This window comes from Lates calcarifer, linkage group LG18 (genome assembly GCF_001640805.2).
Source record: "Lates calcarifer isolate ASB-BC8 linkage group LG18, TLL_Latcal_v3, whole genome shotgun sequence".
NCBI lineage: Eukaryota > Metazoa > Chordata > Actinopteri > Centropomidae > Lates > Lates calcarifer.
In genome coordinates this window covers 15,270,286-15,291,481 of record NC_066850.1, presented here as the reverse complement: position 1 = coordinate 15,291,481, position 21,196 = coordinate 15,270,286, and the positions used below count along the sequence as shown (strand labels likewise).

The 21,196-nt window shown below is 39.0% G+C and overlaps 1 protein-coding gene and 1 long non-coding RNA gene across 5 annotated transcripts in view; one reads left to right on the top strand and one right to left on the bottom strand.

Annotated features, from left to right (window-relative positions):
* LOC108888361 (anoctamin-4) overlaps nucleotides 1-13,309 on the top strand; it is a 43,498-nt gene extending 30,189 nt beyond the window's left edge. For 2 of the 4 annotated variants that reach the window (XM_051077616.1, XM_051077618.1), the window contains 17 exons: nucleotides 1,856-1,938; nucleotides 2,070-2,189; nucleotides 4,304-4,444; nucleotides 4,719-4,883; nucleotides 5,060-5,096; nucleotides 5,445-5,556; nucleotides 5,953-6,016; nucleotides 6,178-6,206; nucleotides 6,315-6,372; nucleotides 8,333-8,430; nucleotides 8,923-9,065; nucleotides 9,867-10,019; nucleotides 10,117-10,264; nucleotides 10,347-10,466; nucleotides 11,058-11,163; nucleotides 11,648-11,851; nucleotides 12,726-13,309. In XM_051077616.1, coding sequence (XP_050933573.1) covers nucleotides 1,856-1,938; nucleotides 2,070-2,189; nucleotides 4,304-4,444; nucleotides 4,719-4,883; nucleotides 5,060-5,096; nucleotides 5,445-5,556; nucleotides 5,953-6,016; nucleotides 6,178-6,206; nucleotides 6,315-6,372; nucleotides 8,333-8,430; nucleotides 8,923-9,065; nucleotides 9,867-10,019; nucleotides 10,117-10,264; nucleotides 10,347-10,466; nucleotides 11,058-11,163; nucleotides 11,648-11,839 — 1,769 coding nt within the window. In that variant the 3' untranslated portion in view covers nucleotides 11,840-11,851; nucleotides 12,726-13,309. The remainder of the gene's footprint in view (nucleotides 1-1,855; nucleotides 1,939-2,069; nucleotides 2,190-4,303; nucleotides 4,445-4,718; nucleotides 4,884-5,059; nucleotides 5,097-5,444; nucleotides 5,557-5,952; nucleotides 6,017-6,177; nucleotides 6,207-6,314; nucleotides 6,373-8,332; nucleotides 8,431-8,922; nucleotides 9,066-9,866; nucleotides 10,020-10,116; nucleotides 10,265-10,346; nucleotides 10,467-11,057; nucleotides 11,164-11,647; nucleotides 11,852-12,725) is intronic. The other 2 variants (XM_051077617.1, XM_018684339.2) reach the window with 2 other exon arrangements.
* LOC108888362 (uncharacterized) lies at nucleotides 1,848-8,323 on the bottom strand. The gene is made up of 5 exons (XR_001961806.2): nucleotides 7,518-8,323; nucleotides 6,879-6,945; nucleotides 5,748-5,890; nucleotides 4,761-4,894; nucleotides 1,848-1,986 (listed from the first exon to the last, which is right to left on the bottom strand). It is a non-coding gene; the product is annotated as an uncharacterized LOC108888362 (long non-coding RNA).
* Nucleotides 13,310-21,196: the final 7,887 nt, after the last annotated feature.

Sequence of the window (21,196 nt, the reverse complement as noted above, 5' to 3'; positions counted from 1 at the left end):
CATAAAAGTAATGCAGCCCATTAAAATGTAAGGTTTAACTTAATGAATAAATGAACACATCTGAGTGCATTAAAAGATCTACTCGTTTGTTAGAATGAAGTACATAGAGCAGAGTAGAAATGTAATGTGTGTATAATTACACACACACTAGTAAAACATGCCAAACTGATGTTACACCTTATGAACAAGTATACACGACAAACGATATGAAGAGCAATGTAGAGGACTAAAAGTTGTTTTCACAGCTGCACAGACATGCAGAGCTGCTCTGATGACTGCAAATACTTTAAGAACTTTAACAGTTTTACCAAGTGAAAAAAAGAAATCGGAAATGTACTGACCTTAGAGTTACCGCTTCCCAGTACTGGAAGTTGCTGTTGCTGCTGCTGTCCAAATGAATATGTTTCAGGTTCAACTGCTGCAGACAATCAGCTCAAATTCCTTCATTAAAGTTCCTCAGAAGTTTGCTCTCCCGCTGCTCCACATGGGAAGCACTGCACTTTCACAGACTGCTAAGCCTTCATGTTCAAAACATCTCACTCCACTGTATGTTCATCAGGGATGTGGGCAAGACAGAGAAAATAAACTAAAAGCATGTGTTTGAAATAGTGAGAGTAAACACCTCTGAGCAGAGTCCCCTGCAGAAATACTGCTGGGGCAGGTAAACATGAGTGCAATAAGTAAGCTATCCATAGGACTTTGTTCAGCAATACCTGCTCTCCATGACTGTCTCTGGGAGTGATCTCTTTATGTGGTAATGAGATCACTTGTCACAGGACAAAGTGTTTTCTGCTCCAGTGTTTACAAGGCACAATGAAAACACTTTGTCCTGTGACAATTTCAACAGTCTAATTATCTTGGCATAAAACCTGGTTTTACTAGTTATCATTATCAGTCAGGACTGAGCCACTAACATGCAAAGAGGACAGACTGCATATACTGGGACTTGATCATGACTTGCTCTCTGGGATCACATGGAGGATATTGGTTCCTGTCTCTTAAACATCTTTGGGGAAAATGAGGGTGTAAAATTATAGATTTTTGCTTTTGAGGGCTCAACAATGCAACATCAAATTGAGGTGATAACCTTTCACAGTAAAATATTAACTTAATTTTTACCAGCATTGCAGTTTGCTCCAACAGGATGATAATATTTAATGAAACTTAAAACACTGTATAGAACTGCATATTGTGATCTATGGTGTACTAAATAGTACACTGGCACAAAATTGCATTTCCATTTGTTTTTATTTTTTAGTGTCTGCATGTGTGTCTCAACAATCCACAGTGAAACAGACTGCACCTCATTCTGACCGTTTTTCCAAAATGCTGCTCAAGTTAAAGCTGCACTCATCCGTATTTTTAAATCAACAAGAGGTCAAATGAGTGTGTAATGTAAAAGGTGTCGCTCATAATGATGAACTCACAGGGAATTATCACTCAACTCTACAGTCCCCCTCAGCTCTGCAGAGCCACAAACATGACCCCAAATGAATGCTAATGTTGCTCTGTGTCTGCTGGACGTACAGTATAAGTACACACACTAACACAGTCCATATGAAAACTTCATAAGTTGTTAAATGTTCACAGTTATTCTGCTGACCTACAGATCAATGAATACAGCTTTAAAGGAGCTTTGTAAGTTTTCAAATCTCTACATAGCCAATGTTAGCATTAACAACTAAAACTAAATACACCATCTCAGGGAGTTTTACCCTGCAGGTCTTCACAGAGATGTGGAGGCTATAGTATTGGACCTTGTGAGGAGGTCCAGTATTCTTAAAAATACATTGTGCTCAATACTGTTTAGTAATGACATAGTCACTCCTAATGCGGTTTTTTTGATGTGTTTCAGCAACGGTCTTCCTGGAGTTCTGGAAAAGACGCAGAGCTGTCCTCGCATACGACTGGGACCTCATTGACTGGGAGGAAGAGGAGGTAAAACTGTCACTCCATGTTGTCATTTAAGATTTGGTATTTCTGCACCTGTTTTCAACAGTGAAAAGACAATTATTTGAATTATTTTCTGAATGATTTAGCTAACTTGTTGTCCTCTTTACTTTGCCCAGAGAAATTTTCCACTCAAACAATCACAGTATTCCTGCCTTCACAGCAGCGCTGCCCTTGAGAGATCTATGCCTACTCATGCCTTTTTTCAGCCTATGTCAGTCTGGCATATATTTAAAAAGGTGGGATTGTTGTACTAAGAACCTGCACCAAGAGACTCTGTCTCAAATCAATTTATGACTCACTGAAAATGTACAATTTTAACAGTTTTACAATGAAGGCTCTTGCAAAATCAAACCTCTACACAGTTGTCAGTGTAATTAGGTTGTGTCAGAAATTTTGGTGAGTTTATAATGTCCTTGCCTGTGTTACATATCAACCTCCAGCCCGTGTCTGTCAGTCAAACTCAAACTGGTAAATGTGTTCTTTGAAAAGCTGCTGTTTGTGGGTGTGAAAGTGACTCAGAGTCTCAGTCTGCTTTGTACAGAACAGAGATGATGAACTGTCTGATTCCAGCTTTTGTTTGTCCCTTCAAAAGCTTCTACATATAAAGATGGCTTACTGTACAGTTCAACTGTAGCTTAATTATGAAATAGTGGTGTCGCTGACAATGGGTTAAAATGCTTGGTTAAAATCTGGATGCTAACCCTTCAGAAAATTCACCCAAGAAAATCACCATTCACCAAAATGATTTATATTCTTACATACTGTCTGTATTTTGGGCAAATCTCTTTTCTTTGTATTACAACAGTATTGCAACGAAGCCTATGTGTTTTATAACATAATGAAGCAGAGTCAGCTATACTCTTAGCACAATGTTAGGCTCAAAGAATGCTGATGAATGTATGGACCCACAAATTAGTCATTATAACATTCATAAATAAAAACATTATGAAATACATTTTCATACAAATAAATAAATGTAAATATATAAATGAACCACAAAATAGTGACATATATTTGTAATGTCACATTTTTACATAAAGTAAACTCATGACTGCAGAGTTGTCATCATCAACATCGTCCTGCCTCTCTAATGTAAGTAGGTTCAACAACATCTAAAAATTTAGCCAGGTAGCTCTTGATATCTAGGGATTCTTTAGGAATCACCCAACAAGAACCTGCTGCAAAGTTCTTAATCAGCAGGTTTACAAGGCTGCATATGCTAGCTGCCAGCTGGCTGACTAGCTAGAGCCACAATCAAAGTGAAGAGCATATCTATGGTGCCAGGGTCCTATGTTCCTGATGACCTGGGGTGTCTGTGGCTCAAGGGGTAGAGCAGGTGCTGAAGAATCCCTGGATGAGATACTGAACCCCAGTATCTTGGGATGTAAAGTGTGTGTAAAGTGCTGTAGGACAATATGACTAGAAAAGTGCTGTATAAGTAGAGTCCATTTACCATTTTATTTACTAAGGTCCTATGTTCCCTGTTAATGCACAATCACCCCCTACTGTGTCAAGTTAAAATATTTCATAAATATTATCCAGTGTTTTTTGTCAGAACAAGGCTAACCCTAACCCAAAACAGTTACATAACCACAACAATCCTAACCCCAACCTCTAACCCACTTGATAAGTTCCCTCAAGTGTAGGTCTATTATACTGCGAGTGATGCAGCAGTGCTGGGTAACATAAAACCCTTTGACGAGTACCCACAGTATGTCATATTAAGTGTACACAGAGGTGGAGAATATCTTTTCCAGGTTCCCAGATATAGAGCTGGGGAACACGGGGCCCTGGGATCCTAAAGTAAGCCTGACGCATGGTCAGAAGAACTAATGACTCCCTGCAGTGAATAGTGACATTGTAACAGTGAATGTGTCATTGTAAAAAAAACATAAATAAACAGATTTTTTGACATTTCATTCTAATCTGAAATAGAAATCTGAAATTTATGATTTATTAAATTCCACAATTTATTGGTTCACTTATATAATCTACTCATTTATTCTGATTACATGATTATTTATTTTATAGGGTGTTATTTATTTATGTATTATTGAATACCCTTGGACTCCAACAATGAGCTCACAACATTAAATTATACCAAGCCGCTAGTGAGAAAGTATTAAGTTACTGGACCTAAAGACAATTATTTCTCCAACAGGAAAAGTATTGAAACTGATTTGTTGGTACCTACAGATCCTATCTGAATATTCAACACTTATGCCTGGGCTTATTTGAGAGTGTCTTTGTATTTATATTTTTTAATATTTCATAAGTTGAGTCCATAATTTCTTCTATATTTATTCCACACATTGTTTTTGCTCTTATGTGTTTGTCCTTCGTCTTTCAGGATGAAATCCGCCCCCAGTTTGAGGCCAAATACTCCAAGAAGGAGAGGATGAACCCCATATCTGGAAAGCCAGAGCCTTACCAAGCCTTCACAGACAAATACAGTCGCCTCATCGTCTCAGCATCTGGGATCTTCTTCATGGTGAGTTTCAGCCTTACAACCTTACTTATTTTAATGGAGAGTCTTTTCTGTATGTTGATTTAAATAGTCTTTGTTGCCAAATGTCTCTTATTTGTAATGCAAAGGAGTCAGTTTTAATAAATTCTGTATAAACAGACACTTTTCATAATGTGTGTTAACCATTTTTATGCCCTGGTCTCTATTTTTCATCTGAATTTATAGTACAAGTGCAAAGTAAATTTGATGTTTACTGCTGTTTGTAGTACTAATAATATTTGTCATTACGACGTCACAGATACTGGTGGTGATTGCCGCTGTGTTTGGCATCGTCATTTACCGTGTGATCACCGTCAGCACCTTCGCCGCCTTCGGCTGGGCTCTCATCAGGAACAACTCTCAGGTGGCGACCACGGGCACGGCAGTCTGCATCAACTTCTGCATCATCATGCTGCTCAACGTGGTGAGTTTCTCCTGTCCACGACGACAGAGATGAAGTGTCATAACACATCACAACCATGATACAAAGACACGCAAATACAAAAACAAGAGACTCGGCTTTTGTCAAGGGACATTAAATGTATAACCAGTTTAACTGCCCTCCTCACTAATGGCCTCCAACCTTGTTTTTTTTTCTAGCTCTATGAAAAAGTTGCTCTTCTTCTCACTAATCTAGGTAAGTTGACTGCACCAGCAGATATTCTTGAAGCTGAAGGGGTCCTTTCTATGCAGACTTAATTACTAATGTACATTGGTGTTAGCTCAGTACTGAGCATACAGTATTGGTGTCATATGACTTTGATCCAACTCTTTTTTTTATCTACGCAGTTGTAGTTTTGATCTAAACTCATTACAATATTTGGTCGCTGTCCCATTGGTCACTTTACTCAAAGTATGTAAGGTCTGCATGTGTGTGTGAATGAGTGAAAGAATTGCGATGTGCTAATATCTATCTATCTATATGTCTCATTTTACCCTATTACGTCACTGCTCTTTGTATCTCTCTCTCTCTGTACATCCACAGAGCAGCCAAGGACAGAGTCAGAGTGGGAGAACAGTTTTACTTTCAAGATGTTCCTTTTTCAGTTTGTTAACCTCAACAGTTCAACTTTCTACATCGCCTTCTTTCTGGGAAGGTGAGAAAGTCGTGCAGAACTCACCTATAAGTACAGCCACTGCAGAAGTCAATGATAACAATAGTACAGGCTATTTCATTTCAAGTGTATTACAGTATGATCCATGAAAAGACATTCAATATCAAAACAAATAATTGAGAGAAAAGACAAATCAATGGTATTCGATAATACATTACAAAAATGATAAATACCAGTAAAGAGGAGAGGGAACAGCAGGAGATTCCAGGTGAGAGGTCTCAGATTTTTTTTCAAACGCTGACCAAAGTGCAGAATCTTCAAATGTTCAGGGTGGTTTCACTCCAGCCTCAGCAGTTAATCCAAGAGAGACAGTGATCTGTTTGAGACATTAACCGTGAGGATCCTGAGCAAGACCATGAAGAGACATATATTTTACAGGTTACAGCAGCAGCTAAAGGACTCATTTTGTTTTGGTGGTGATCCTGTCAAAGTCAAGATGAGTGTAAGTGAAAACCCTTCAAAAATAAATCCACTGACAAAACTCACTGAGTTCTTTAGATGAAACAGACATGTAAGAATGGAGACAGATACCACATTTTTAAACAGGCAAACAGACAGAACCTGACTACATGAAATATTTAATACTCTTCACCTACTTCCCAGAGTGACACAAAGAATACAGCATACAGCAGGTAAACCAGTCAAACATGCCAGAAAACTCAACCCAAGATTCTAATCTCAATATGAAAATTTTAAAATCAGGTTTTACTTTAAAAATGTTTTTTGTCCCTGGTTGGCAGATTTACAGGCCGGCCTGGTGCATATCTACGCCTCATCAATCGCTGGAAACTGGAAGAAGTGAGTAATTACTTTACATTCCCATGGGACAATACCAGCAAAGCATTATGGATCCAAATATTTCTAAATTGGACATTAAGCTATTACAGTATGCCCGACCACCAGGCATTTAACCCCCATCAGCATTAAGCGTTGGTGCCAGCAGTGCTTATGGGAACATGCAGGGAAATAACACATGCTGAAGTGGTCTACGGGGACAAATGGCCTGAGCTGGCGCTTTTTAGGTGCTGAGCTAATGTGCTCCCACTTGTTCCTCCAGCTGCAGAAATGGAAATGGAAAAAATTCCCTTCGATGTGACATGTACAGTACAAGCGTAGCCTCAGTCAGCCTTTTGTAGCCAGGCAGGATCATGATTGTGCTTGGAGGGGTTGGTACCTTGAATGAGCTTTCGCAAAGCTGTTAAAAGCTTCAGGGATGTGTCTGAAAGGTGTTCTCGCTTACAAAAAAATATACATTTGTGTTACAGTATAAGCCTGTGCTGTGTGTTTAATGTAAATTAGCTTACTTGCAAAAGTGCCCATGTGAGGTACTTCAGTGTTGAACAGTAGAAAGCTATCTCACAGAAACACTGCCTGCACAGACAACAAAAGTAGACAAGGCTCTTCAGATGCAAATATTAATATATATTATTATATTAATATGATATATTAATGGTTGTTAAACAGTTCCATTTGAAACTCTAATAAAATACATGATACTCTACATACTATAAAATCCTATAGAATATAAAAAGATGCAAATGACAAACAATAGATCACCAGCACACTGATGTTTATTAAGCCCTACAGACACAGTGTGTGTCACATTTCTACTACGTACTAATTGTAAGCAGGCTTTGTGTATTCACACTAGATAAGTATACTCAGTGTGCATACTTAAAAACACTTATACTTTTCCATTTCCTCCTAAAGTAGTGCAGCATCACACACTCAAAAATCAGGCATATTTTAGTGTGCACACTGTTTGTTTGAGTATATCTAAGTTTGTCACCGTCACATTTCCAGTGTGGCATTAGCATTCCAATATAGTAGTTTGACCAACAGCAGACTGTGCATTTCCTGTCAGTATAAAATGGTTAATTATGGTGATTTGTTGTGAACCACCACCAAAAGTGTTACAGAAGACTGTGAAGATTAGTACATACCACATACCGGACTGTATACATGGCGGTAATCTGCCTGGAATACAGAAGTTTAAAGACAGTCTCCATATGAACTCTATACAGAGCCACCTGACTGAGGGTCAGGCTGTGAACACATGTGATAAAGCCTGTACACGCCCACTTTTCACCCACACAGGTGTTTTGACTTAACACTGACTGATTAGATCTCAAGACTGTGTGGGTGTGTACAGACTGAGCTTGACAGACATCTCTCCTGTTGGTTTTGTTGCACCTGTCAGGGACAGTTATCAGTCTCTCTGGTACACAGAGTTTTGTGTGTCATGTAATCCCCAGCATAGCTGCATTGGGCAACACCCTGAGACCTGATTGAAAACATGTGTCAGAGTGTGTAGGACCTTTTGACAGAGGGGGCTTTGATAATTCAAAATGTATGTGTGTAGTGTAATATTGTAAATACAGTATAATGTGTGTATAATAATAATAAATAGTGCCTCTACATTGCTGTGTATATGGTATTTACACAGAAAATCCTCCTTGACACCTAATGTGGCCTGGTGCTGCTGTAGCATAGCATGTAGCACTCAAAACACAGCTTGTGTATCGCTAACTCTGGACACAGTCCAACATCACCTAAGGTTGCAAGAGTCCAGAATACCAGTAGACTGAAACGGGTGTTTTCCAATAAATGATGCTTACAAAACCTGACAGAGGGATGACGACACTCGCTCCTGTAATGCAGAGTGCCTCCATTTGTGCTTACATTTTAAAAATGACATTGTTAGCAGGGGCTAAAGTTTGATTTGACCTTCTTTCTCTCTCTATCCTTGACGCTTCAGTGCCACCCCAGTGGCTGTCTCATTGACCTCTGTATGCAGATGGGGATCATCATGGTGCTAAAACAGACCTGGAACAACTTTATGGAGCTTGGCTACCCGTGAGTGCCAAGATTTTTTCTTTTAATTCTCAAATGTCAGACATATTATGATGTTTGTTGTTTGTCTCTGACTAAACTGCAAATAAGTAACAAATAAAATGTAATAGCAATTTAACTCGTGGTTAATATCTACAGTCAGATGAGGAACCAGTCTACTATCTTCTTGACTGCAGAATACTTAGCTCCATTTGTAGGGTTTTCCTTAAGCATTGGCTGTCGGCCTGATGCCCGGACATTAAATCATTTGTAATGTGAAACTGTTTCATTCTGTGTTTCAGCCAATTTTAATTACTTGGTCCATTTGTTTTGAAGAGGGGGACACCTCTGTTGATAATTTGGCTTCCAGCTGTTGAGTTGTTTAATATCGCAATCAAGCAACTGCTTCTGTCACTCAGCTGAACATTGTATATACTGGTGGAAAACCCCGCATTTGTCTCCATAGAGAATCAATGGTTGCTGCCATGTATGTTTGCTCTGTTGTTGTTTTCCAAGGCTGATCCAGAACTGGTGGACGCGGCGGAGGCTGAGGAGAGAGCACGGACAGAATGCCAAGGCCAGCTTCCCTCAGTGGGAGAGGGATTACAACCTGCAGCCAATGAATGCCTACGGACTCTTCGATGAATACTTGGAGATGAGTATGTCACACCACCAGTACTATATGTACAATTTCTCTACATGCTCAGTACTGATAAAAACCTTACCCATGTTAGTGCTACAACCTTTAATATCAGGTTTATTTTTTAAGGTTATGCACGCCACCATTTAATCTTCTATAATACAATTTTTGAACATTTTTTCATTGGTGACCCAGAAGCTGCAGTTCATGTTATGTAACTGTGGCACTGATTTGCAGTGGATTGAATACAGACAGGGAGCTTTTCCAGCTGCTCTCCACTGTCTATTAATATTTCAATACATATTTGTTTATAATGTTCATAATATTTCATATTCTTCTTCAATTTTCTTCTTGTTGTGACGAACAGAGAGAGAATAATCATCCGACTGCAGTTCACGTCAGCTCTACAGAGCATTTTAGTGTTTTTTGGGGCAGACAGACAGCTAGCTGGTGAACATAGCAGATTATCTAGAAGCAGCTGTGCTCCTCAGGTGTTAGCAGAGGTCACAACAGAGGTAGGAGAAGAGTGAATGTTGGACTTTAATTTGTCAAATGGGCAAAAATACTTAAAATGGGTGTTAATGTTGGTCCATATCGATTGGATGTGAATATGCTGCTGTTGGCTAATACACCGACCAGTTACTAAATTAAAACCACTGACAGGTGAAGTGAATAACATTGATCATTTTGTAACAATACAGTGTTCTGCTGGGAAACCTCAGCTCCAGAGATTCATCTGGATGTTACCATCCACCTAAACATTGTTGCAGACCAAGCGCACACCTCCATGGCAATGACACCTGCTTTCACTGTGTTCCAGTTTTACAGTTCGGCTTCACCACCATCTTTGTGGCAGCCTTCCCTCTGGCCCCTCTCTTAGCTCTGCTCAACAACATCATTGAGATTCGCTTAGACGCCTACAAGTTTGTTACACAGTGGCGGCGACCTCTGCCATCACAAGCCAAAGACATAGGTAAATGAAACATGGTTACATTTATCTATCTCAGTTTTTTTCCCAGTCACAAAAGATATGAACTTGGTGTAAAATTGAATACGTGTGTTTGTGGTAGGGATCTGGTATGGCATTCTGGAAGGCATTGGCATCTTGTCTGTCATCACCAACGCCTTTGTCATCGCTGTTACCTCAGACTTCATCCCTCGCCTTGTTTATGCCTACAAGTATGGACCCTGTGCTGGTCAGGGCCGAGCAGGGGAGGGGTGAGTGATCATCAAACAGTTCATTTCTTTAGTTTAATTCATGTTTGTTGTGTTATAATGATAACTCCTGTGTGATCCTCAGGTGTATGATGGGTTACGTCAACGCCAGTCTCTCAGTATTCCGGGTGTCTGACTTTGAGAGGAGATCGCAGCCCAGGACTAATGGCTCTGAGCTTTTTGGAGAAGCTGTCAAGTATTGCAGGTAGTGTGTTCGTGAGTGTGTCTGCACCAACAGCATTCAGTTTTTATTGAGCATAAGATGTTAACAACACGCTGTCAACTGTTACTTTTCTGTGGCCGAGCCTCGATTTAGGTTTCCACAAGTTTCTGTTGCACAAAAACAGGAACAACTAATGGAGACAGAAGCTTGTTCATTTTTAACTGAATTTGGCTGCAAGCATCTGTGCAACCCCAGGAAGGACTGCACGGCCTATTTTGTGTGTGTTCATCCATCAGTTTATTAATGATCCCTATTAACCAACACATAGGCACTCACTGAGCTCCACATAAACTATGAATCACAAAATAAAAGGTTCAAACTGGAGTAAACTATAGAAGCTTAGTAGAAGATTTTACATGGTGAAACAACCTACAGCTAAAAACTAGTTTTGCTTATAGAAGTTATTTAGATACTTAATATGACATTTAACAGATTTCTTGCTTGTATATATACAGATGAACTATTTTACCCACATTTGTTGATTTTTCTGTCAGTTGTTGAATTGCTAACATGATCAGATATCAGTAGTGTTACTATGTGATGAGCTCTGACCTGAGCGTTGTGACCCACCAGGTATCGTGACTACAGGGAGCCTCCAGATTCTGCTGAGCCCTACTCATACACTCTGCAGTTCTGGCACGTCCTAGCAGCTCGACTGGCATTCATTATTGTTTTTGAGGTCAGTGTTTTTTCAGGCTTTGATAAATGACTCCAGACAGTACACTGAGTTTGGAATTGGATTCTTTGATTTATCTGTGGTCCAGTGTCCATCTACAGCATCATTTTGCTCTGCTTTGTTCCAAGCTAATGAAGTCATTGACAGCTGAAAGGCCTGGTGATGTTGTTTTAACCAAAGTGACTTTAAAGCCAAGTGACTTATGATCAATTCCTCTGTACTCCTTTAACCAGACTAATTTAGATTGGCTCTCCAAGGCATCTGTTTAAAAATTCCTTAGATTCACCGAGACCTTGAACTACCAGTCTGATTTCAGTATTAAAGTTAAATCAGGACTAACTGCAGGGTACAATTTAGCCTATGTATTGGCAGGTTTAACTTGTGATCAAAAGTGAAACTTTTTCTCCAGTTTAATTTGAGCATACCATTGTTAATAAAATATTTTGTTTGCTCTGACATTTGTGATAATGTACTCGTTTTTTTGCAGCACATGGTCTTTGCCATCAAGACCCTGATCGCGTACCTGATCCCAGACCTTCCCAAGGACCTACGGGACCGTATGCGCAGGGAGAAATACCTGATCCAGGAGATGATGTATGAGGCTGAGCTGGAGAGACTGCAGAAAGAGAAAAATGAGAAGAAGAAGAAAGACAGGGCCCATCATAAGGAATGGCCCTGAACGCACCACCTGGTACAGCCAGACATTCAGAAACTGTTTGTACAGTTTGGTGCTGTAATTTTAAAACAAAAGTAAAAGTGTAAGGAGTGGATTAAACAGATTCAATAAATATAAACTACTGTCATTAGTATGTCCAGCTAACTACCTTGTTGCTGTGTAAGCTAGCATTACCTATGAGGCCAAGGGACATATCAGTGACTAATTACTTCAGTTTGTGTTGTTGTAGGTTACATTTAAATTTGTTTGCGACCAGCACGTCCACTGTGTACTTTCCCATTATGTAGAAGTTGGTCTTGGAATACATTTGGTGGTTGCTATCTTAAAACCTTTTTCTCACTGGAAACAGGAAATAATAATAATGTCTTAGATTGTTCCAGAGCCTACCTATATACAATTAGGACAGTTAGCCATTCACTGCAATGCAAGAATAATGCAGTTTCTTAATTTCTTTGTTTTCTGTATGGCTCATCAACTGGTGATGACTTTTTTCCTGACATGTAGCTTTAGTATCAGTTTGTTAACTAAGTAGCTTATTTTTATAACTAGTCAACTGGAAACATTCAGGAGTCAGTCTCTGGCTTTTCAACCAGTTAATGGAGATAACGTTTAATTAGCTAACTAGCTATAGCGATTAAAAATCTGGCAGCAACAGCTGTCATTCCAGCTGCCAAATTTAAAGTTGCCAGGTAGAAATGAGAGGCCTCATTTGTCTACCTTTGTCTGAAATCAGGAACCTATTGACTAAGAATTTCTAAATCTAAGTCTTTTTCTAGTCTTTTAAATGGCCCTTTAAGTAGAATAACATGAAAATAAATTAAATAAAACAGTATAATGCTGTGTGTTTCACAGGACTTACCATAAAATTTCTCCTCCTCCTCATTTCCAGGTTGTCAACTGCACAGTAAAGGAAAGAGAAGATTGCTGGGTTTCTTGCATGATACTGGACCCTCATACGTTCCTCCTACCATGTCAGACCAGCACCTCCAAGTGGACAGTTGAGTAACTGCACCCCATAGGGTCACACAACGATCACGGATTTCCTCCAGCCTGCACCATATCAAATGTCCTCTTGAACATTTGGCCGCAGGTTTTGCTACCTTTTTTTTCTCCAGATAGTTTCGCCACTTTGGACTCTCAACAGCGTATGTCTTCAGATCCTGAATGTAGATTTCAAGCAAATTTTACAAATTTCTTGTTTTAGATGAGAGAAAATGACTCTCCTGAGCTTACTGAATGACAAACCCTGTTTACATTTCTCCTTGTTTGAGGAGTTCACATTTTGCTTTATTGTAAATAAAGATATTTAAATGAATGTCAGGCCTTCTACTCTGCTATAGTGTAGTGCAATAAAAGTAAAAGTTACTTAAAAATCTGTTCGAGCTGTGGCAGTGTCCACAGTTTGCTTACATTGGAGATGCTTTCCATTTGAATTTAGATTGATAACTGCAGTAATAAACATTATTTATTGTAAAGAAATTTGACTTTGACTTGATTGTGTGTGTCTTTCTCAGTAGTTTATGGAGTCAAGTAGAACTAGTAGTGAAGAACACCACGATATATGGATAATACAGTAACCAATAATGAATACAAATTTACCTAGCTTTAAATGAAACTTTTCTTTTAGGGACATTGCCCTGTAATTAGTACCACATTACATAGCTCCTTCCAGGAAATGTCCTGGGAATTATTAGAAGATGGCTTAAAAATTGTGGATGCATATGATGAAGTTATATCAGTAAAGTTAATTGATGGTTTTACATTCAACAGTGTAACACTGACATTAATGATTATATCATTATAGGGAAAAAAAAACAAACATGAAATCATCTCATGAATCATGAAAATCAAATCAAGACCACTCCAATACAGGAGACAAAACCTGTATGTTTCAGTCATTTGTCAGGTATTCACTCAGGTATTTATACTGTATTCATCCATGAAGGAATGAAAGAGCACACAGAGAAAGCAAAGCTAAAAAAAACTCAAGTTAGGTAAAAGTTAGGTTTAAATTTTTGCCCTGATACACAGCAGATTTGTTTTCATTTACATTCAGCTAAAGGCAGCAGCCAGGGTTTTAGTGATACGTCCTTATATGCTATATCATCTGTTTTAATACTGGGGTCCTGAGTCCCTCCACCAAATCACCACCAGTCTTAGAAAATATAGACCAGAAACCTGAATTTCATTTCCCAGTGAAAAATTCAGTAGTAATTCTCAGCCTTCTCCACTTTGCCTGGTGGAAAACTCTGGGGAGAAAGTGTCGAGGCCTGTATTGATTTACTGTTTTGTTCAACTAAAAGTTGTCTAGCTTTAACAGATGAGGTCTAAGAATACTGGAGTCAGCTTCTACCCCTACCATTATACTGCAACCAAATGAAAACATGTTTACACACACACACACACACACAGCCTTGTGCACCTATCTTTGTGGGGAACCATAATTGACATAATGCATTTCCTAGCCCCTCACCCTAACCTTAAACAAGCAGAGAGAGAGAGAGAGAGAGAGAGAGAGAGAGAGAGAGAGAGAGAGAGAGAGAGAGAGAGAGAGAGAAATGTATCTTTGACAACACCAGAGGGCATCAGAGAGCTTAGCCACACCAGCTTCATCAACCTCTCACTATATCATTACTTTGGTTGAGCCTTACATAGAATAATACAAATTATCACTTATTTTTGAGTGAATTCAGAAAAGGAGCATTTACATAACTGTCCCTTTAGATTCTATTGAAAACACATGTCTCTTTTGTACATACAGTATATATTATTATTTGGCTTTTACAATCATCCTTATTGATCTGTAATCTATGATGAAACACAACACTCCCCTCAAGACAGTTATTATGAGCTTGTTCACTGGAAAGCTGGAAAAATCTATGGTGTTTTTAAACACTACAGTCTCTATTTAATATTTCAATGTATACATTCATTTCTATCATCTTCTACAACTCATAGATCTTTTGATTGGCATTGTGTTGGACATCCATGCAAATGTGTTTTAATAGCCAAAAACATCTGTTTATCCATCGCCTATCACTGTCTGGTCATTCTGAACATAAAACTAATCATAGATTAGAGTGTAGAGGCTTGTCCTTCAGCATAGATTACTCTGGTGTTTTGGCCTCTGCACAAACTCCATTTTGATTATTAAAAGCAGGGGACAGAGGAGACAAACTGTGTTTTGTTTCCTATTAAGGCGACTCTTCTCCTCTCTAAGAGGATTATCCCTGACACACGCCCAGGAGTTACGTAAGGCTGTCAGAGGATAATATCTGGCATTTCCTCATGTCCCGCATTTTGGCAGCTTGGCACTCTGTGAAATCGGTGTAGTTGAAGTGAGGTGTGGTAGAACAGTGAGTATGCTGTGGAAAAGAGAGAGGGGCTGTAGACTCAGTGTTCCACCATTGGGAACAGATGGTGTTTTTGATGTAGAATGGACAGACCTCTCACCTTATTTTTTTGCTTCTTGGCCTGCTGAAGAGTAGAAACAACACAAGGCATGCTGTGATAAAATCTACATTTTAAAGTCAACATTCATTCCCAGGTCAATCGACTCTGCAGTCATCACAGATATTTATGGGCTCCAGCTTCACTCAGCAGTGATGGAAACACGACCATCGAGTGGACCCTCATTTTCACCCATTTCTCAGCAAAACACCAGCACATGTGTCAAATACATTAGTATATAAACAGATAGGAACATCTGTTGTCTTTTACAGTCTATGGGAACAATGTGAGATGCAAGATGCAACACTGGCACGACAGCAAGGTGAGAGAACTTCTCTGGATTCAAGCAGAAGCAGTGGTGTCACTGGCCTCCATGTTGCTTTCTACCATTTACTAACTTCTGGCTCGTTTGTGATGTTGAACATAATGCATCAAAAAAGAAAGAAAGAAAGAAAAAAAAGAAAGGTAAACTCATGGACTCATCTACTGGCAATGGCAATATGCACACAAATTTTGTGTAAAAAGGATGACCACAGAGTATTATCACCCAACTCTGGAGTTTCCCTCAGCTCTACAAAACAAACAAAAATAAATAAATGATTGAACCCACTTCATGTTAAAAAAAAATGAGAGTGAATAATCAACTTAGATCCACAAGGGAACCAAACACACAGCTCTTAATAATGAATGATTTAATGAGTCTTACTCTGATGAGCTGGTTTTAATACCACTCCAGTATCCAGTGCCATTCAGCTGTGTTAGCTGTTAGGCTAACCATTCTATTTCTTTCATATTTATGATTTCTTGTACATGGTTTACAGACACAATAAGGAGGCTAATGAAGAGCCCCTCAGCATTACCATTGATGAGACCACTTGAGACCACCAAATGTATGACTCTCAACTCAACTCACTCAACTGTGCCAACTTGACTACCTGTTCTACTAGCATCTGATCCCAAAGTCCAACCATCAGCCACCATAAAGATTTGGGATTATGTAAATCTTGTTCTGCCACACACAGCTCTCAGCCGCTCGGTCCCAGGATCTCTATTTCCTCTGGTGTTGATATAAATCGGCAATTATATATTTGGGAAAAAACTGTAATTGCATTCGTCCATCAATGTGTCTCATCCCCAAGCTCTGCATGACCGTCGTGATCAGCAGTGTGCTGCCACTGGATTCTCTTTTATGGATAATTTTATTTTACCTTTGGCAGTTGCTGGACTTAGGCTTACTTTTATTAAACCACTCAATTTTACTATGCCATGCTCTCAAATTGATTTAAATCTTCATTTGCACTTTCACACTAGGCAAATTTTTCTCCACCATATGTTGTATGTTGTTATATCCCATATATATTGATTTATTTGATGTTTTGCATTTTTGTCTCATCTAATCTGATGCATTCAACTCTTTTTTTGTACAGTTATATCATCTTGAAAAGAAAAGTATTCAATGTGCAAAGTGGTCCACTCAAGCTTCAAATCAGACTCATATATGGTAATTCCCTCTCTTGTAGCACAAATATTTCTGTGTTCAGGTGTGGTTTACTCCACAAATCCCTCCTCATGTGGAATATTTGCGTCCATCAGAGGCTTAAACAGAACCGACAGAAAGCCAACACACGTTTTCTCCCCCCTCGTAACCTGGACACCATCCAGATGGATCAGCCGCGTGCCAGAAACCCACCTCCTTTAAATGTCAAGGCTCCAGCTGCCTTGTTCCATATTTCAGATAACGTGTTGTGCTTGTAAGTTGCCTGGCTGATTGTTTGCACACACAGACATTAGACAGCGAGGCCCTGATGTCACATCCTGGATCATCTCTGCAAACAGCAGAAAAAAAAGGAAAAAATAAAAAAAACATGAAACTAAAACACTCCTGCTGTTTCCCGGCTGCAGTTGCCAGGGCAACACAGCTGACAAGTCCATCTCTGTTTTCCTCTCTCCTTTCCGCTTTCTCTCTTTCTCTCTGTCTCTCTGTCTCATTACTATGTCTCCTTTCTTTTTCTTCAGGCTGTTTCTTCTCACATATGATCCACTACAGGCGAGGCAAGTTTATTTATAAAGCACCATTCAGACACAAGGTAATTCAAAGTGCTTTACAGAGGCATAGAAATGAATTTAAAATAAGACATTAAGAAGACATTAAAATTGCATTTAAGAAACAGAAGCAAAAGCAAACAAATAAATAGTTTAAGATTAAAAAGAAGTTCGTGAACTTGCAGTCTGTCACTTGCTACACTCATTACCTGACATCCCTTTAAAGTCAAACTAAAACCTCACTCAAACTTGTAATTACCAAAAAGGAGAAATTTAAGTTTTATTTATTTTTCTGCAGCAGCAGCTCCTCCTACATTAGTGTTCTCTAGGGGGCACACATTTTCGGTTCAGACACACAGTGTTGGTACACAGGTGAGCGTTAAAAATAGTTTGCTGTCTTGCTTCATTTTGAGCAGTCATACAGGCAGTTAACCATTATGGGCTTAATTCTGTCTGTTTATTAAAATGCAAAGAAACGTGGAATTAGAACATACTGTGCGACCCCACATTACCATCATTCAAAAATATGGCAAAAAGCTACAATGTGAAAGACAAAAAAGGCAATATGCATAAAATCACATCCTCCAAGGAAGCTGTTAGCCCATAGCACTGCCTAAAAGGTGACATTAAAGTTGTTTTCATTGTTAGTTTTTATCACACTATCCACACTATCTATGTAAAGCCAGCTAAATCTGGAAAGCCGTTTAACACTGTGTTTTTATGGGTTTTGTTAATGAACTTCCACAATACTGGAGTACATAATCACCAGAAAAAAGAAAGTCTTCCTCCTCATCACCTACTCTTGCATTGTAATGTATGCACACAACTGCTTCCATACGATTAGTAATGAGCAAAAGCCACATAATGCAGGGGCTATGTAGCAGCTTTCTAGCTTCACAAGACAGGTGATGCTTTTAAGATGGATTTATGTTGATTTGGTCAGATGACTTCATGATTATAACATAGTAATTTACAGTAACAATTCAGCACACCACCGCAGGACATGTTGTTATAAGTTTTGACAGTGTGGTCATTTACCATCACCACCTCTGACCACTGATTGAACTAAAAGCCTATTTGTGTCTCTAAATTCTGAGAACTGTACAATAACAAACTGACCTCATATCAAATGAAAAGGCCTGCAATATCAGCATGTAGATGCAGCTACCAAGTTTCAAAAGGACTGTTCAAGTCTCTGAAATCTACTCCTAGCAACTGTCTGAATCTCTTTCATTAACGTCCAGAGACTAGAGGAAACAGGAGAGAGACAGTCAGAGCCTATGTTTACAGCTAGTCAGAGCTAATGTCTGTACAATTGGTGCATGTTTGGGATGAATGAACACAGACTTCACAAACAAGTGAATGCCAAAGCCAAATGATTTGCTTTTTGTCTGAACACATCTTTAGGATATACTGTATGTACTGTATGTATGCAGTCAACATTGGACTGGTAAATTTATGATGCATCTCTAGCAATGTTGGCCAGTAGTTATAAGTCAGCTGCTTCCAGTACAAACATCCAGAGACTTGAGGCTTTGATACTATTTCCATGAGTCATTTGGAGATCAGTATAAATTACAGTTCCTCATACAAAAAGTGAAAGTAACTTATATTTCAGATTTACTTTACTCCTGAACTGACAGATTTGGCCACTAGGGGCAGCAAACAAGCTGTGAACACAACATTGATATATTTCACCTTTTAAGTTGATACAGCTGTCTTATTTACATCCAGCAGATACTGAAGAACATTAGTTATTAATTGGACCCTCTGGCTATGTGTTGAATGTAATGTCAATACTCACTCACTTTAGCTACGTTTTTGGTACATAGTTGGCTTTTCACTAACTTTGTCTGCCATTTGGTGCCAGGTAGGTAAGGTGCAACACCATGAGATGATCAATCTTGTCCAGTCCTTTAACCCAAATCCTAACCTTAAACTGTCCTTCATCGTCATCTAAAGTCCTTACTTTGGGTAGAAAGTCCTTCAAACTGAGGACTTATCTCATTTACAGGAGGTCATTTGGCTGTCACACACATACACATACACACATTCCCAGCATACAAAAGTGGACAGATAATAAGGCCTAATAACATGTTGAAGATACGGGTAGCAGCTCACATCCTGCCCAGACTGTGACCCTACATCCACACTGAAATATTTGATCAGACAATTTTAAGGGCAAAGCTGTCATCGCCTGCCTCAGAGACAGGAGGAAATTACTTTGCTGATAAGACACAGCTTTCACCTTCTTTCCCATGGAATCTGGGTCAGCTTCGGCTCCTCTATCTGTGGCAGACACATTTCTTCCATCTGTCCTTTCAATATTGAGGCTTTTCATCCCTTATTGTCTCTCCACAGTGAATGAAGAGAGCGCCGGATGCTGCACTTCACACCTGGTTCCCTTGGTGTCATTGTCTGCTGAATGGAAATTTATTAGGGCTGCTGTGGCTTTCTTGCATGTACTGCAAGAGAATAACCAGCATGAGCAGGATCTGAACCACAATTTACCCATGTAGTTGTATAAGTTGTGATAATGTACATGTTAATATGCAGTAAATAAATAGCTGTTTACACTATTTTGCTAACCACTTTAATGCAACCATGGTTTAGCCTTTCTCTTCTTAGCTTTTCTGATGTTCAAAACACTTTTCATGTGAGAGTACTTACTTGGAAAATATTCAGAAGCACAGGAAGTGAAGCATTTAACATTTCTAGTTCAGAATAAACAGGTTTAAATGAAATGAGATGGCCACTGTGAATAAACAGGTACAGGCTGACATTCACATAAGTCAAACTGCATGAACAGAAATTAAATAGAAGCTTTCATCCAGCTGTTTGACTGACAGAGTACAAAGCAGTGAGCACTTAAAACAATAACAGCTAAATTGTAGATAAATGCTGGTGTGATCCATTCAAACTTTAACCCTTTAATGCATTAATTATTAAATAACACAGTAACATCTTTTAAGGTTTGTTACTTTTAAATAAGTGAAAAATCATGTGACTTTTTTCAGTGTAATGTATTTTGAAGGAGTTACATAAATGTCCTCTTCAGTGGACATGATGCATCAATGGCCAGTGGAACTCAATATAGGTTAGGAAAAACGTGTTTAAAACATCTCCCGAGAGCAGAGAGTATAAATACACATAAGACATTCATTAACAACAACAATAGAGAGGACATTTAATATCTAAACATATCATTCTATGGTTCAAAACTTATATTTTGGAGGTACAAATATCTGTCCACCTTAGAGGACACAGTGCATGAAAAGAATAATCTCTTTGTGCTTCTATTGAAAATTTGTCTTCTCTTGCTCAAACAGTCGGCCCCACAGTGCCTGCACCTTCCACCATGCACCACACATAGGGTTTTGAAAAGCAAACCCCCGGGCTGTGATTAGCATAAACCAATAACCCTGTTCGAAGCAAGCACTCTGAATGTGCAAATGCAAAAGGCAGTGTGTGTATTACAAAGCAGTGTGTGGTTGGGAAGGAAAGTGTCAAGACTCTGAACATCCCCATAATAAGATAAGAGAAGATCATCTCTGGAGAGGAAATTCAGATGTTAGAGCAGTACAAGAGACAGACTGGAGAAGTGGGAAACAGATAAAGAGCTGTTCAAGATAATAAATACAACAATGTCATTTAAATTTTGGCTACAACAAGCGGCATACAAAACATTGACAACAGGACAGGCTTAACATTACAGGAGGAGGCGAGGGATAAAATATTCCCTGGTAGTTTAACTCACTGTTCCAGACGAGATTATCAACTTTGCGAAATTACAGGATATGGTCTGTAAGACACATGGACATTTAGCAGGATGAATCCAAAAGATGAATCCAAAAGTCTCACCAGGGG